This window comes from Danio rerio, chromosome 7, assembly GCF_052040795.2.
Source record: "Danio rerio strain M-AB ecotype USA chromosome 7, GRCz13ab, whole genome shotgun sequence".
Lineage (NCBI taxonomy): Eukaryota > Metazoa > Chordata > Actinopteri > Cypriniformes > Danionidae > Danio > Danio rerio.
The window spans coordinates 59,160,669-59,177,500 of NC_141027.1; the positions used below are offsets into that span (position 1 = coordinate 59,160,669).

General features: G+C 34.3%; 2 protein-coding genes across 12 annotated transcripts in view; one reads left to right on the forward strand and one right to left on the reverse strand.

Moving 5' to 3' along the window:
* Positions 1-1,151: 1,151 nt before the first annotated feature.
* mrpl15 (mitochondrial ribosomal protein L15) lies at positions 1,152-6,945 on the reverse strand. Its single transcript, NM_001003435.1, is given in 5 exon segments — positions 1,152-1,584; positions 4,786-4,909; positions 5,040-5,205; positions 5,295-5,452; positions 6,821-6,945. Coding segments are annotated over 5 exon segments (891 nt in total). The 5' UTR covers positions 6,926-6,945; the 3' UTR covers positions 1,152-1,246.
* Positions 6,946-7,431: 486 nt separating this feature from the next.
* lypla1 (lysophospholipase 1) overlaps positions 7,432-16,832 on the forward strand; it is a 16,866-nt gene continuing 7,465 nt past the window's right edge. For 3 of the 11 annotated variants that reach the window (XR_015494739.1, XM_087259300.1, XM_087259301.1), the window contains exons 1-6: positions 7,432-7,577; positions 7,700-7,731; positions 7,836-7,901; positions 9,381-9,428; positions 9,526-9,596; positions 9,686-9,759. Coding sequence is in view for 6 of the 11 variants with exons in the window: in XM_087259300.1 (XP_087115426.1) it covers positions 7,509-7,577; positions 7,700-7,731; positions 7,836-7,901; positions 9,381-9,428; positions 9,526-9,596; positions 9,686-9,759 (360 nt within the window). In the remaining 5 variants the exon portion in view is untranslated. Of the gene's footprint in view, positions 7,578-7,699; positions 7,732-7,835; positions 7,902-9,380; positions 9,429-9,525; positions 9,597-9,685; positions 9,760-11,764; positions 11,867-12,641; positions 12,816-15,340; positions 15,598-16,832 lie in introns of those variants that run through there. The other 8 variants (XR_015494737.1, XR_015494738.1, XR_015494735.1 and 5 more) reach the window with 5 other exon arrangements.

The window sequence follows — 16,832 nt, forward strand, 5'->3', positions numbered from 1 at the left end:
TTTGTTTTATTTTGACAAGAATAAAAATTTAAACCCATTTTAAGGTCAAAACTATTAGCCCCTTTGAGCTATATTTATATATAAAAATATTTATCTATATATAAACCATCATTATACAATAACCTGCCTAATTGCCCAAACCTGCCTAGTTAACCTATAGAGGATATATATATATATATATATATATATATATATATATATATATATATATATATATATATATATATATATATATATATTATATATAAATCCTGTGAATTTTTTATTATTTTGAGAAAATATTTAATATTGTTGTTTACCTGGAGATATTGTTTTCAACACATTTTTTAACATTGCAGTTTGAATAATTATTATCTAATAATTTTATTTTCTTTGTCACGGAGACATTGCATAATATTTTTCTTATTTTGCAAGTTACTAGTATGAGCTGAAAGTGACATTCATTCATTTTCTTTTCGGCTCAGTCCTTTTATTAATTTGGGGTCGCCACAGCAGAATGAACCGCCAACTTATCCAGCAAGTTTTTACGCAGCGGGAGCCCTTCCAACCGCAAGCTATCTCTGGGAAACCTCCACAAACACTCATTCACACTCATACACTACGGACAATTTAGCCTACCCAATTCACCTGTACCGCATGTTTTTGGACTGTGGGGGAAAACAGAGCACCCAGAGGAAACCCACGCAAATGCAGGGAGAACTTGCAAAGTCCACACAGAAATGCCAACTGACCCAACCGAGGTTCGAACCAGCGACCATCTTGCTGTAAGGCGACAGCACTACCTACTGTGCCACTGCATCGCCCATTTCAAAGTGACATTTTAACTTTTATTCTACCAAACTTTAAGAAATAATTTTTTACAGAAGTAAACACTGTAAAAATTCCCCTGGTCAATTAAACATTACTAAATTTTTAAAAAAGATTAAAAATAAATAAAAAAAATTCACAGGAGGGACAAGCATATTGACTTCAACTATATTTGTGTATGTTTGCATATACAAAACCCACAAAAAAGGGTTTTTGGTTTTAGGAATTTGATGAAAAGTTTTGTTCCACTTCAAATGTGTGTGTGAGTGTGTGTTCCTTACAGTTTTGTATTCATTCCTTCCAGTTATGTAATCAGTTTAAAATGAAACAGATTGAATGTGGAATGTTTTTCAGGCATTGGCTTTAATAAATTCAACCTTTACTTTATATACACAGTCATGTTACACTAGATATCCACATTGTAAATCTCTTTGAAGATTTATGAACCATAATATTGCAAAACTTTGTCATCAGTGGGTTTGAGTATTTTCTTGTCAGCCATATTAACCACCCATCCAGGTGATAACCCAAAAAAGATGTGACGAGGATTCTTTCTTTGTACCAGCATTTCAAATAGTGTATCCTTTGAGATGTCAGGTATGCTGTAACCATACTTTTTAGCCAGATCCATCCGTGCAGTTTGAATCTTATCTGGGTCTGCGAGGTAGCCACGATTATTGGCATCTGTGTAATATGGAAGAAGATCTTCACCAGGAAACAGGCGCTTGGGTATGGGTTCGCCTGACATGAAGAACGGCACTGGTTTGATGAGGATTTCTAAAACAAAACACGCATATCTTATCATCTTATTTAATCAATGCCTCTAAGAAGATGGTAACCTGCACGCTATGCAAGACTGTGCTTTTTTGGCATGGAAGTAGACTACCAAAGTCATCTTAACTGTCAAAATGGTATAGTTTTATTGTTTTTGTCTAAGCGGTTTACTAACTTCAGGACATTTCGTCACCTTGGAATTATAAGGTTCTATCTGCGTTCTGAGTGATTTTAAGGTATTGAGCTTCAGAGTTTTTGCATTCAATATAGAAAACAGTATGTGAGTAACAACTTATAAAAACATGCCATAATGTAAATGAGTTGTCATCTAATAAGAATATGTTAATAACTCAATTTTGATAAATATGTCAGATAGAACCTTATGATTCTAAGATGACGAATTGTGCTAGATTAGTTCAGTTGCAACTCACAAGCATCACACTGCACAGTCACCTCAAGTGCTATATAAAACAGTTGTATAAAGTAACTAATTACAAATACTCAAGTTACTGTAATTGAGTAGTTTTTCTCAGAAATTGTAATTTACCAAGTTGTTTTAAAAATACTTTTATTTGTGTACTTTTACTTTTCCTTGAGTAGATTTTTAGTGCAGTATATGTACTTTTACTCAACTACATTCCTTCAACCTGCAGTCACGACTTCCTGTCCAATCAAATCACACATAGAAGGTCATCATAATGCATCATAATGAACTACTTCAAGACATGTGCACTTTACATTGCAGCAAACTGTTTGGAAGCATTAAAAGAGTCCAAGAAGATGTTCAAAATCTTAACACGCATTGACCCAGAGACTGTTTAGATGAGGGATGCCCAAACAAAGACCTGGAGGGCGGATGTCCAGCAGATTTTAGATCCAACTTGCCTCAACACACCTCCACAGATGTTTCTAGAAAGCCTAGTATGAAATTGAATAGCTAGCCCAGGTGCGTCTAACTGGGATTGGAACTAAACTTTGCAGGACACCGGCCTCCGAGGACAGATTATGGGCACCCCTGGTTTAGATGCATGTCACTGATGATAAGATGATGTATATTTACTGTATGATGACCGAAATAGCCTTAAACTCCCAGCAGACACAAGACGTCAAGATGCAGACACACAATGTCATTATTGGACATCAAAATAATGTTGTCCTTAGACGCTGGCTAGACATTGAATTTTGAATTTTCTGACATTGTGTGCCTGCCTAGCAATAACTAAATCCACTACACAATGTTACGTTTGCACACACACATCCACAAATTACATGTATATGCATCAACTTTTGACAGCATAATACTCATGAGTACTTTTAAAAGGGCTACTTTTTACTCCTACTTTGATTAATATTTACAACAGGTACTTTTATTCTACTCACACTACATTTTTAGGCAAGTAATGGTACTTTTACTTAAATATGCTTTTTCAAAACTCTTTCCCCCATTGTATATAAATGATTAAATGGCGCTACTTTAAATTAGCTTAAATAAAATGGTGTGAAAAGAGTCGGGATGCAACAATTCTAGATATTGGTTGTATGATTATAGTCTGAAGAATAATCCCAATTTCAAGGTTTCATGATTATTATGCATTCATTCATTTCAAAACACTACTAGTTTAGAAAATAACACATAACCAAACATAATTGGACTTAAAACTAAGTGAAAAAACGATTTTGACATTTAAACATAAGTAATAATTTTACACTACAAATTACAATTAATAAAAGTAAACAAAAAATAAAATTATAAATAAATAAAAAATAAGAACTAATTAATAATAGTATTCGTCTAATGTTAATCTAAGCTTTTAGCTAAGTATTTCCCTTTAAAAGAGAACAAATGTAGTCAAAGGCTGCTAAACCTCTGTTTGAAAGGCACGTTTGATCAACTAAATTCTAAAATTGTTTAGTATTTTTCATTTTTATTTATTTTTTCTCTTTGGAGTAGAAATGTGTAAATTCCATACAGAGTATGAAGCTGACTGGTCAGTTTTTGTCATGTGACTCGGTGTGCTCTCGCTGTATTCATTTAACTAGGTGCAATTGGAAAGTGTAAGCATTTCGTGCCACATGCAAGTCACTCCCAGCATGTCACAAGAAAAGAAATAAGGAACTTGTCTACGCAAAAGATGTCATATGTACAGTAAATGGCCGTTAGTTAACAGCCGCAGCCATAGTTAATCCAGTGTTTGTGTTTTAGACTATGTTCACACTGCGAGGTTTAGTGCTGAAATCTGATTATTCCCAGATCTGATTTTTTCTTGCATAGCTTTTTTTTCTTTCTGACCATCGGTGTAGTAAACTCATCAAGGGTTAATGAGCAGCCGCAAAATGAACTGTAAAGGCGGAGTTGGTTTATCTCTGTTTGCAGAGTTATTAGACAACAGGTACATGCAGAAGGGAAGTTTGCGTGTTAGAGCACCTGCCTGTTTTTTTCTCTTGGAGAGAAAGTTCATCCTAAAATGAAAATTTGCGCAAATATCGTTTTTTATTCGGATTAGAAAAACAATAATAACAAATCGCCAAACTACACGATTAGCAAAATAATTGATAGTTGCTGCCCTAAATGTGTGCAAGAAAAACAATTATTGTTTTTCAATCATACTGAAATAATAAGTAGAGTAAAGCCTGATTTATACTTCTGCGTCAGGTGACCGGCGTAACCCACGGCGCAGGCAACGCGCGTGGCTGTGCATTTATACTTCTGCGCGCTCTCTCTGTCGGTCTGCATTAACCCTTCCGAAACGCTAGTTGGCATTGAGGTGTAAATGTTCCTCTGTGTCGAGTTTCTTCGCTACTCTTTTGCATTTCCTGAACACTTCCGGGATGTACAAGTGGCTCAAACTCGCTCATTTTGAGGCAGGAACCGGCGGACGTGCAACAACTTTAACTATGAGGTAAACACAAAACAAAACTTTCCATCCGGAGCTCCTTCACGGTACTCCACACTTGTAAACAATCACTCGCGCGCTTTGGCGCTATTCGCGCGGCTCTCGGTCCCGCCCAGACTCGTCATCGCTACCAAGCCGACCAATCACAGAGCTTACGCTACGCGTCGCTGCGACGTGTAGTTACATTTTTTGAGAGGTGCACGTCAGTGACGGCGATGGCCACGGCGAAGGGCTATGCGTCAGCGCCGTAGCATACGCCGGTGTTTGACGCAGAAGTATAAATCAGCCTTAAGAGTGTAAGTATACTAACGGAGGCTCCGTGGATCGTAGTAGCTGGTTGTGATAACACCCCCATTTCGCTCAACTGCAGCGATGGCTTTCTCCGAGGCAGCCTGGACCTCCAGGTTTACTTTTGCACAAAATATATCAGCACCCTGCAAAAACAGACACATACATGATGGCTTCAGTGAAATCTCCCATGAATTATATTATAAGTCGAATTCAAATCTGTTAGGATTCAAAAAACAACAACATTAAAAAAAGAAGAATTAATCAAATACACACCTCATCAACAAGCTGAACGCCATAGTCTCGTTTTTGAGGCTGGATCTCAACTCCTCGTCCATTGACAAGCTGAGTTAAATCGATGGGTTGACTGGGGTCAATGCGACCCAAATCTATTAAGTACTGAAGTCTGCGCAGGGATAATGGGGGATACTGTGGCTGTCGACTAAAAGAATAAAACATTGAAAAGTTGCACAAAAGGGAGCTGATAATAACAAAATTATATAAACATATACGTCAATAAGGTAATAAGACCTGTGATTGGCATTGTAGCCATATTTTGGGATGACAAGATAGAATGGAGTCTGTCCACCCTCAAAGCCCAGTCGCGGTCGATTACAACGCTGTCTTTCACCTTTATGTCCCCATCCACTTCTGTTGCCTCCATGCATTCCACGGCCTCTGCGCTTTTCCTGTAAAGTGATATGCAGAATATTAGTCTAGTAATAATATGTACTCTTGCTCTTTACACCTATTTTTTTACATTTCTAAAATCCAGTTATTTTAGGCATATAAAAATAGTAAATTATTGCATGATTCAGCAAATTAAATTTGCAAAGGAAAATTTTCCTGAACATTTTTATAGTGGAAGTCTCTCACACTCACAGAAATAAGCTTTCTTCAGCAATGCAAAACTATCTGGATACAGTTTTCTGCTTTATTAATAAACTAGCATTTGTTAATAGAAGACTATGTTTATGTGCAAAACATAATCAGGCTATTTTGCTCCAAATGCAGCCAAGGATAGAACTAAGGTAAAATGTAATTTAATGTGTATTTATATAGCGCATTTATTGTGTATAGCCATACACCCAAAGTGCTTCACAATCATGAGGGGGTCTCTCCACACCACCACCAGTGTGCAGCATCCAATTGGATGATGCGACGGCTGCCACAGGTCAACGGCGCCAGTGCGCTCACCACACACCAGCTATTGGTGGAATGGAGAGACAGTGATAGAGCCAATTCGGTGGTAGGGGATGATTGGGAGGCCATGATCGTATGGGCCAATAGAGTGACTTTGGCCAGGACACCGGGGTTACACCCCTGCTCTTTCACGAGAAGTGCCATGGGATTTTTAATGACCACAGAGAGTCAGGACCTCGGTTTAACGTCTCATTCGAAAGACTTAAGAGGTAAAGTGTAGGGTCTACAATGACATGTAATATACAGATTAATTAATGTACTGTTATGCACTGTTAAGCACAACGCATATTTGTAACTGTAAACCATTAAAAAAGCTAATAAACAAACTTATCTCTATGAAAGGTCCCTATATTGTTTACCACAATACTTTAAATATTCTGAAATCTGAAAGATTTGTCTGTCAATCACCTGAAAACATTAGCAACATTTAATTGACTTTAAACAGTGTTGTACTTTAATAGTCATTGTCTACTACTATGATTTCCATATTTATAATTTGGAAAAAAAACACTTTACTGAGATAATATTAAGTATTATAAATATAAATTATATTAAAGCCTGAATGCGAGGTTATAAAAAACATTACCCTAATTTTGACATTAATGATGCCTTTAGAATCTTTTAGAGTCTAACACTGTGACCAACACACAAAATAACTTGCATTGTAAACACATACATAAAACTTAATGTAAGAAGCATTCGTTTTCCAACAACAGGTTCTTATCTACAAACATCTACTCATAAATTTCACACTATATAACCATATACTACAATTGATCATGCTCATGCTCTTTAGCTCGGCAGCTAAACCGCTAATTCCTTACATTAAAACATTTAACATAAAATAGACTTACTAATGTTTTTGCACCCGGGTTTGGTCGAAGGTTTGCCAGTGTAATGCGAGGCAAATTCTTTACTACTTCTATCGTTTTCCCCCCTGGTTTCTTTATTAAAGACATTTTAGAGCCACAGAAATGCTAGTCAAGGGCAGCTGACATCGGGAGACCCACGTGGTACACCAAACCGGAAACACTAGTGGAGAAAGGGAAAAAAAGACATACGAGACCAAAATCATGAAAAAAACTATTGATATAAACGTACGAATATATAGTAAATAAATAATACCGCGCCTGTATAAGTTGATGTGATCGTACTTTTTATAATTGATAATGTTTAAAAATAAAAGGATCAACAAAAGTAGAGACATTTCAGTATTGCTGTAATACTTTTGTTTAATTGTTACTATTTTCAATAATATATGCATAATGAACGTTTGGATTTTAGTAAACAAACAAACAAACAAACAATAAATAAATGAATAAATAAATAAATAAATAAATAAATAAATAAATAAATAAATAAATAAATAAATAAATAAATAAATGAATGAAAATTAATGTTCCACACTCCACCCAGCAGGTGTCAGTAATGGATTTAAAAGCTGTGTGTTGACCGTCATAAAATTAAGAAGAATCGTTGATGTTAAAGCCCACTGAGCCATCGTAGCTTTTTGTCATTGAATGTAAGCCTTCGGGATTTTTTATGTGTGGTAATAACATGTCAGCGCCGTTGCCAACAATTGTGCCCGCCGCTTGTAAAGCCACGGCCGCGGTAGGTGATACCATGAGCACAAAATTACAGGCAAATGGCAACAGCCCTCTCGATTTAACCTTAAGATAGCATAGTATAATATACTAATATGAATGTTATAAGCATGTGTTTCTTTTCACCAGGTGATATTCCTACATGGACTGGGAGACACAGGGTAAAGTGTGTCATTATTTTGTGGCATGACTAAGTAAACACTTCAATGAAATTAATAATTAGCCATTACATATTTTTGACAACGTGTACACTACCTTTTTTCAGACATGGATGGGCTCAAGCTATGGCTGGTATCAGGACCCCTCATGTCAAGTACATTTGCCCCCATGCGTATGTACAAAGTTGATTTTTATACATCACTTTAATATAAACATACACATTGACATGCATGCAATATAGGTCTTTTCTATTGTGATTGTTGCCTGTGTGATTATGCCAAAAATAAAATATTTTTAAACCTTTGACATTAAGATTGTACTCATCATCCAAACAAATGGGGTTGTGTAAAACCATTTCAGATTTGAAAGTTTCTTCTAAAATGAGCATTTTTCTCAGGCTCTGTGTGTAGGTTCAGTAATTGCACTATTACGACAATTATTATTTTCTTTTCATTGCCTTTATAATGACATGCCTAATTGACATGCCTGAACATAAACATCTGAGAAAAATACTCATTTCTGGACAACATTTCACAAGGCACTTGGAGGCTTTTGCATCAGAACTCAATTTTGTACTTTGTTGCTTTTTTAGTCACTTAAATGCATGAATGCCTCTAGTTTTGGCCATTCCTTTAACAGAAATGAGCATTACCCTGGAAATTCTAGGGTCAGAGCAGAGGATATTTACTGAACTGTTGACTGGATGCGTGATGATTTTATGGCATACACGATTAAAACTGTTGATGCATATGGAGCTGTTCATTAATTTAGTTTTAAAGAAATATTAAAGGAGACAAAAAGAAAACATGATTTATTTCTTCATGCTTGCAGTTTGCATAAACAAGTACAAAAGTAACTGGTAATTGCTGTTTTAACATTTTGACTGTTTAAAATTGTTATTATAAAACTAAAATAATCTAGGAATTGGCAGTTATTTCAAATGGTCATTATTTGATTTAATAAAATAGTCTTGCTAATAATGTAAGTGCATGACTGGAATAAAGAGTCCAGTCATAGTCCTGTCATAGACTTTAGTTTTAAACCCTGCCTTTTGTTATCAGGAGTGTACTGTGTGATAGTTTCAGACATTGATATTTTGCAGTCAGAATACTCACTCACTTTCCTTCTGCTTATTCCCTGCTTTACCAGTGTTCACCACAGCTGAATGACCACACATCAATGTGTGATCTCGGGTCATTTAGTGTATAATAGGCAGATTTTATGTTTATTTATTTAGATTTTATGCTGTAACTGTTCAGTAAATTTAGCAAGTGTGTGATGCAAAGCAGTTACTTATTCAGTAATGTTAAATAGTGAAATTAAAGATATTTAATTTAATAAAAAACACAGATGCAGTTCACAATATGGTAATCAAAAAACAGTATAAAGATCACTGATTATTAAAGAAAACAGATCTTAAATGCTGTGATTTTGTAATAGAAAGTCAGTTCATCGGAAACTGTTGTGCTGGCTGTCCGAAAGTTTTTAAGTCCATGTGCATATTACCCATTATGATTCCATCTTACTGTTTTACTGCATAGTAGAAATGGCCCTCATACATTTGCATTATTTTTAAACTTCTTTCTCTTTCTACTTTTTTTCTCATTTTCTCGTTTTTTTTTTTTTTTTTCTCTCTGTAACTGACGAACAGGCCTGTCATGCCAGTCACCCTCAACATGAACATGGCAATGCCTTCTTGGTGAGATAAACACTTGTTTGCTTATACAGCATTAACCTAAATAGCTCTTCACGTATAACATATTTAACTGATGTGAAATGTATGATGTTGCTCTTAGGTTTGACATAATTAGTCTCAATCCTAATGCACAAGAAGATGAATCTGGAATTAAAAGAGCTGCTGAAAACGGTTAAGTATAATAATAATAAGGCATTTTAGTAATACAGTATCTTCAGAATACTGAATCCAGCATTAAACCCTTTTGAAATTGTCCACAGTCAAAGCACTGATTGATCAAGAAGTTAAGAATGGTATTCCATCTCATAGGATTGTGCTTGGGGGATTCTCTCAGGTAAGACACATTTCCAGCTTTCAGTTTTAATTGGGCACTTTACCTTAAAACTTTACCTTTCAGCACCAGTTAGTTCTTAACAGTTTTGATAAAATGGTAAGCTGTAAAGCAGAATATATTATTGTAGAACATTATTAGCCTCTCTTTGAATTTTATTTCTTTTTTAAATATTTATTTCTGATAATTTTATTTTTCTTCTGGAGAAAGTCTTATTTGTTTTATTTCAGCAAGAATAAATCAGGTATTAGAAATGAGTTATTGAAACTATTATGTTTAGAAATGTGTTGAAAAACTGTACAAAAGCACGCACATCCCTCTTAACTGTGTGCTCAGCCAAAAAACGCAAAAGGTGTAAATTAAATATTCATCAAAGGCGGCAACACCAAAGCTCCAAAAATACACATTTATTAAATTAAAAAAGCTGACACAAAGCATGTAACATTTCGAGCCACATGGCTCTTCATCAGACAGTTTAGAAATGTGTTGAAAAAAATCTCTCCTTAATTTAAACAAATTAAGGAAAAAAAAATAAACAGGGGGACTAATGATTTTGACTTCAACTGTATAAAAATTTGGTGTTTCGTAATTATTCATAAAACTGTGTGTTATGCATGACATGTTCACTATAGATCTTTTAAAAAGGTAATGATTCGCACTCATCAAGTAATTGCTTCATACTGTTTTTCTTTTTTCTTTTTACAGTCTTCGGGTGATTTAAAGACACAAACGTTTCGGCACAATGCCTTCCTCAGTGTGGAAGGCATTGTGCTGAAATGTTTGTGTCTTTAAAACACCTGAAGAATGTGAAAAAAAAAGAAAAACAGTACAAAGCAATTACCTGATGAGTGCGAATCATTATCTTTTTGAATAATAGCATTGACAAGATTATTGCACCAAAGAAGTTTCTTTAAAAACCGCAAGCACGCAGGGCAAACTTCAGCACTATATATCTTTGACATAATGCTATTTATCTACTTTATGAGTGTAACCAGTCTTCACATCTTTAAACTCAAAGTTTAAATGGCTTACAACATCAAAAAAAGAAACCATTTTTGCCCAGACAATTTTTTATTGAATTAAACAATACATGTTCTCCTGTTAAATTCAATACATATACCTCTGTTAAAATCCTAACCTTTCAAGAGGGTGTCCGTAGGGTCTTGCGTATTAAATTCAATAATATATTGTTTTGTCTAAATTTATAAATAAATTTTATATCTTAATTTTCCTGTGTCCATGTAAAGCTACCCAATAAGGCCAACACACATCCAATCACTAATGATTCATTGCAATACAACATTTAACAAACTCTATTCATAACTAATATTATAGTAGTTAATTGAATGGATTTAAATTACAACCAATATGGTTTATCTTCATTGCAGTAACATATGTTGAAAAGTTCTCAGTGTATTTATATACCATATAGGCTGAGGACACTGACCCGGATAGACTGTTGTGCATACATTTAGTTTAATATATATATATATATATATATATATATATATATATATATATATATATATATATATATAATTTTTTTTTTTTTTTTTTTTTTTATGAGTATGTATACAAATAGGATTTGCTTGTTCAACACATTGCTAAAATATGTTTGTTTAAAAATAACTATTTAGAATATTATTGATGGTCTTAAAAAGCCTGTGTTAGGCATGCCACATTTCAAACAGATTTTCAAAACAAAATTTGAAACCATTGCTTGTCCATTGCTTGATACTGTAGACGAAACCAATTATCTTCATTCTGTTGTGAATTGAATATATATATATATATTAATAATAAAATAAATTGAGCTTTTTATTATTTTATCACAATTTATTAACCAATATGGCAATTGTTTTGAAGAAAATGTTTGTGAAACCACCAAGATTGCAAATAATTGTAGGCTTTCCTAAAGGGTAACCATAATCCTCTCTGTCTTATTCTGGAGCTGGAAATGATTGACTACACATAATTATTTAATTTCTTCTCATATATATGGTAAAAGGGTGGAGCCCTCTCTCTCTTCACTGCTTTGACGACTCATCAGAAGCTGGGTGGTGTAATTGCCCTCAGCTGTTGGTTACCTCTTCGCAATTCCTTATCAAAGGTCAGTTATTCATGTCAATTGTTAAAGAAAATAGTTTGAATTTAAATCAATTTAAAGTATTTTCTTGTGTTGTGGAAACCACTTAAAATACAAAAAGATATTTTGTTCATATTATTATGATATATAATCCCACTTTATATTAGGTGGAATTAACTAATAGTATGTACACTGATATTAATTATCTGTTACAATGTACTTATTGTGTAAATACAGGTTTTTACATTGTAATAATGATTTGTTAAATATCTGCATGTAATTACCTCTGTAATTGCATTTGTAACTACACTGTTGACCACCCCTTACACCTTATTCCACTTTTAAACCTACCCATACCAACAAACTTGTCCCTAACCCTACCCTTATCCCATCCCCCCAGATGTGTTCTGTAGTACATTATGAACACAGTAAGTAAATTGTATTTATTTTTTATGCAAGTACTTAGTAATTTTCCACCTAATGTAAATACCATATTTAAAGCCACAGTACAGCCTTTCTAATATTGTGTCAAAAGATGCTCTCACCGTATGAATGAATTTGGTCTTCAGCCTCAACATTTGGTCATATAAAACCTCCTCAAAAACTTGAAGTGGTTCACCGCAATCCCATATCTGAGTCTGTTTTGTACTGAAACAATAGCCTCAAGGCGATTTTTAGATAAAAAAAATATATGTTTTTAGATAAACATTCTTTTAATAATGTATCTCAGTACAAGAGTGTGATTGCTAATTAATGTTGACATTGTTTTCCCCATTTGTCTGCTTTCTGTCTGTTGTAGTCAGTGATAAGCAAAAATAAAGATATATCGGTGCTGCAGTGCCATGGTGAAGCAGATCCTTTGGTTCCTCTTATTTTTGGTCAACTCACTGTAGAGAAACTCAAAAGCATGCTGAAACCCTCCAATGTGACTTTCAAAACATATTCTGGGATGACCCACAGTGCATGTCCTGAGGTTTGCTTGTTTATTATTCACAATACATTAGCTCTGTTACAAAACAAGTTGGGTCAACTCACTATCTGCTCACTTGTATCTTTTAATGCTGTTTCAAATCTTTATTGAAACTCAATGACAACGTCTACTCTAATTTGGATCAATTTGAATACATTTTCATAACTTTAAATCATTTCAATCATATCATCATCAAACACTTTAAGCCACATTATTTTACTGGAGTTTATAACATTTAATGTTTACCAATGCTGTCCAAATGGAGTGCATCCAAATAAACTGCTGTAGCTGAATTGTTCACATAACTGAAAAGGCATCATTGTTTTTCGAAAGCCATTCACACTGCGACTTGAAAACTTTGTTTTTTATCTTTATCCACTTTGGAATTGACTTTCTGACTCAAAAAGATTTTCATTGCCTAAAAATGCTTTCTCCGTGTGGAAGGAGCCCTAAAATAAAAAGCATATTCTGCATATTTAAACTAAAATGTGTTAGTGTGAACAAGTGCTATACCAGTGCTATAACAGTATTTATCAGTGGACAGTTGACTAACAGCAAGAAATCCAAAATTTCCCATGAATGTGTAATAGCTATAGGAAGTTCAGATAATTTTCCAGAAAAATAGCCATATTCTATTGTTTATCTGGATCTTTTGTCAAACAAAAAGTGCTTATTATATGGCCCTTCCCCACCTCTACCCCTAAAACCAATTCTCACAGTAAACATGGCAAACTTTGAATGTCAAAATACACAGTCAAAGATAAATGTGGAAGGCAAGCATTGACTTCAGGTATTATATTTTGCTGTATATTTTTCACCCCCTACTGGGTTGATCACTAACAACAGCAGTAAAACTAGGGTCCTAGAAATGTGACCCTAAAAACATGATCAGGCTCTCCAGCTATGCAGGAGCATATTAACAGGGGAAAGGCCATGATTAGTTCACCGTTCAAGTCTTTTGGTTTCTGAGTCGTTTGTTAATCTGTGACCACATTATAGTAAGCTCAGTGAGGTCTAATATTTGAAGATGATTGTTATGCATATTTTGACATGTTGAATCAGGGACAGTTTTTACATCTGTTCAGTGTTCAGTAATGAGGATTTCCTATGGCAGTTTCTTCTTCATGGCATATTTGGAGTTTCCACTCATGACTGCAACTGACCACCAACTTTGGAACTGACTACAGTGCTGTGTTCCATTGATAAGATATCCACAATAGCCCTAACATGTCTTGAGTCCTTGGAAAAGTTTTAAGATTTTTATTTATCACATGAAGGACAAATGAAGTCAATTGATTAGTTTAGCTCTGTCACATAAAGTGAAAAAAAAAACTGAACAAAAACCACTGATTAATAAAGAAACTAAGCCAGAAAAAAAATTAATAAATGAATATGCACATAATAAAATAATAACATATTAAAAACAGAGGTGTTTTTACAGAGAATTTGGAACCATTTAATAGTTTGTTCATCCAGTCCTGCTGTCAATGACGTATAAAGTGACTAAAAACTCTAACTTTATCCCATCATGTGATGGCAAATAAGTCACAAATGACTCAAATCCAACAAAAGACTCATAAAAAAAAAAAAAAAAAAAAAAAACTGATTTCCTCCCCAGGTGTGCAATGAACGAATCACTCAGGAGGACTAATCATTCCAGAGTTACTTTAAAAATACCTTTGAAATGAAGGGATCTATTAAGGACCATTCATAAAGCTTACCTTTGAGGGCGTACTCACACTACAAGCACGCTTGTCCACTCTCCCGTCTCCCCTGACGGCCTGCACTCACATTACATTCGGGCCTGTGCACGCTTACGTCATCACTGCTGCACTGTTCAGTAAGCGCTTTCACTTTAGCACAGTGGAGATTGCTTTAGTTATATCGTTTAAGTCATTTGATATGCAGTGACACGCAGTCAAATTATTTGCCGATCAGATCATCCACTTTTGACGCTCATAAACAATCATAAAGTCCTCGTGCTGCAGGAATTAGGAGTTTTGCTGAAGGTGCAGCTGTCGTGCAGTGAGGGGTTTGTGTCTTTAATAATCTACGACAGTTTGCGTTCATTGAACAGTAAGAATGAATTATAAATCCATATCAAACAGTCCCTTAAAAGTCACGTCTCGCTTTCAATTTTGGGCTAAGGCACGTTTTGCACTCACACTCAAGTGTACCGCGGCAAAGCCCAAGTGAACCGCGCTCTGGCCTACCTCTTCCAACCGGGCCAGGGCTGACCAAGGGAACCGTGCCTGAGCCCGATTCAGAGCACCCACACTTCTCAAACAATCCGGGAAACGAGCCTAGGCACCGTTCGGATAGCATAGTGTGAGAAGCCCTGAGATACAGTCGGACAGGTTCCAAGGAATGGGTGAATTTCTGATGCTTCATCTAACCGTTTTCAAGGATAGTGTCAATAAAATAACTCCTAGGTGGCTCATATGTTTTGGAACAGAGCAATCAAAGGGTAGTACATAATGGATCATAAAAATAGAGTTTCGAATGAATCTCTCCTCTTTTTCTTACAGGAAATGATGGACATCAAGCAATTTATTGAGAAGCAGCTACCTCCAATAAATTCGTAATGTATATTGTTATTGGCTGTTCAAACAATGTACTTGTAGCAAATAAGTACTTTTAAATAGAGTTGTTGTGAAATAATCTATTTTAAATATATACTTGAGTGTGAGCTGAATGTAACATTTTGGACATTTTGTATGTTATTGACAATTAAATGAAAATATATTATAGTTTATATTAAATGCAGTTTAATGAAGGCTTAAAAGAACACTCGGGGCTCATTTTACAAGTCTCCAAGAGTTAAGAAGTCCGCTTGAGAATTTTTAAAATCCATTTAGTCAATTTCTTTTTTCAAAGGGTCTCTTTTAGCTTAACTTAGCAGATTGCTTTCAGGGGGCACTTCATGTGCAAGACATGAGAGACATGAGAGATGCACTGCATACAATGCATTTTTTGGTTAACAAGCAGGAGTCAGAGTTGCGTACTCCTGACTTTCAGTAATTTCATCTTAACATTAAGAATTCTGTTGGTATATATATATATATATATATATATATATATATATATATATATATATATATATATATATATATATATATATATATATATATAATATATATATATATATATATATATATATATATATATATATATATATATATATATATATATATTATTTATTTATTTATTTATTTATTATTAGTATATTATTATCTTTATAAGTTTCACCTTACAAGTACTATGTTGGATCCACATTTGCCTTTAGAACTGCCTTAAATCTTTGAGACATAGATTCAAGCAGAATCTCCTATTCCGGCACAATTCAAAAGGGCCCCACTGGAATTGAATTCTGGTGACTTAAAGATGCTTTCTTGCTTGTAATCAGTGGTTATTTGAGTTACTGTTGCCTAGTCAGACTATTCTACTCTGACAACTGGCATCAAGTAATTTTTGCTCACTGAATATTTTCTTTATTTCTGACAAATTTCAGTAAATGCTATAAATAACTTTATGAACATTTCTGTTAACCCTGTAAGACATGACATATGAAAAAAAATTGTCAGAAAATTCAAATTTTCTGGATCTGGGATGTTTATTAAACCATTAAGTAAAAAAAATGCCATATAAATTTTTTTTATATTTATTTTGTATCACATTTGATACATCAGGCATTAGTGCAACTTTTTGCTCAAAACAATGATAATTTTAATTACAAAAAAAATACAACTTTGCCCGTAACTTTTTGACAAAAGAGAACATTTCAGGCAGTTTATCTCTTTTTTTTTTTTGTTTTGTTACAATAAGCATTTTACAGTGTTTTATTATTTCACTTTGTGGTAGCCGTACTAGTAGTTTCACTTCTTGTTCAGGCAAAGATGCACTTTACGTTTACACAGTACAGAGGAGTGAAAAGTCATTGCTGGTGCACTGTTTTTATCTCTGTCAGGTTTCTCCATGTTGGAAAATGATCAGGATCATGCCTTCTAACATTAAAAAGCA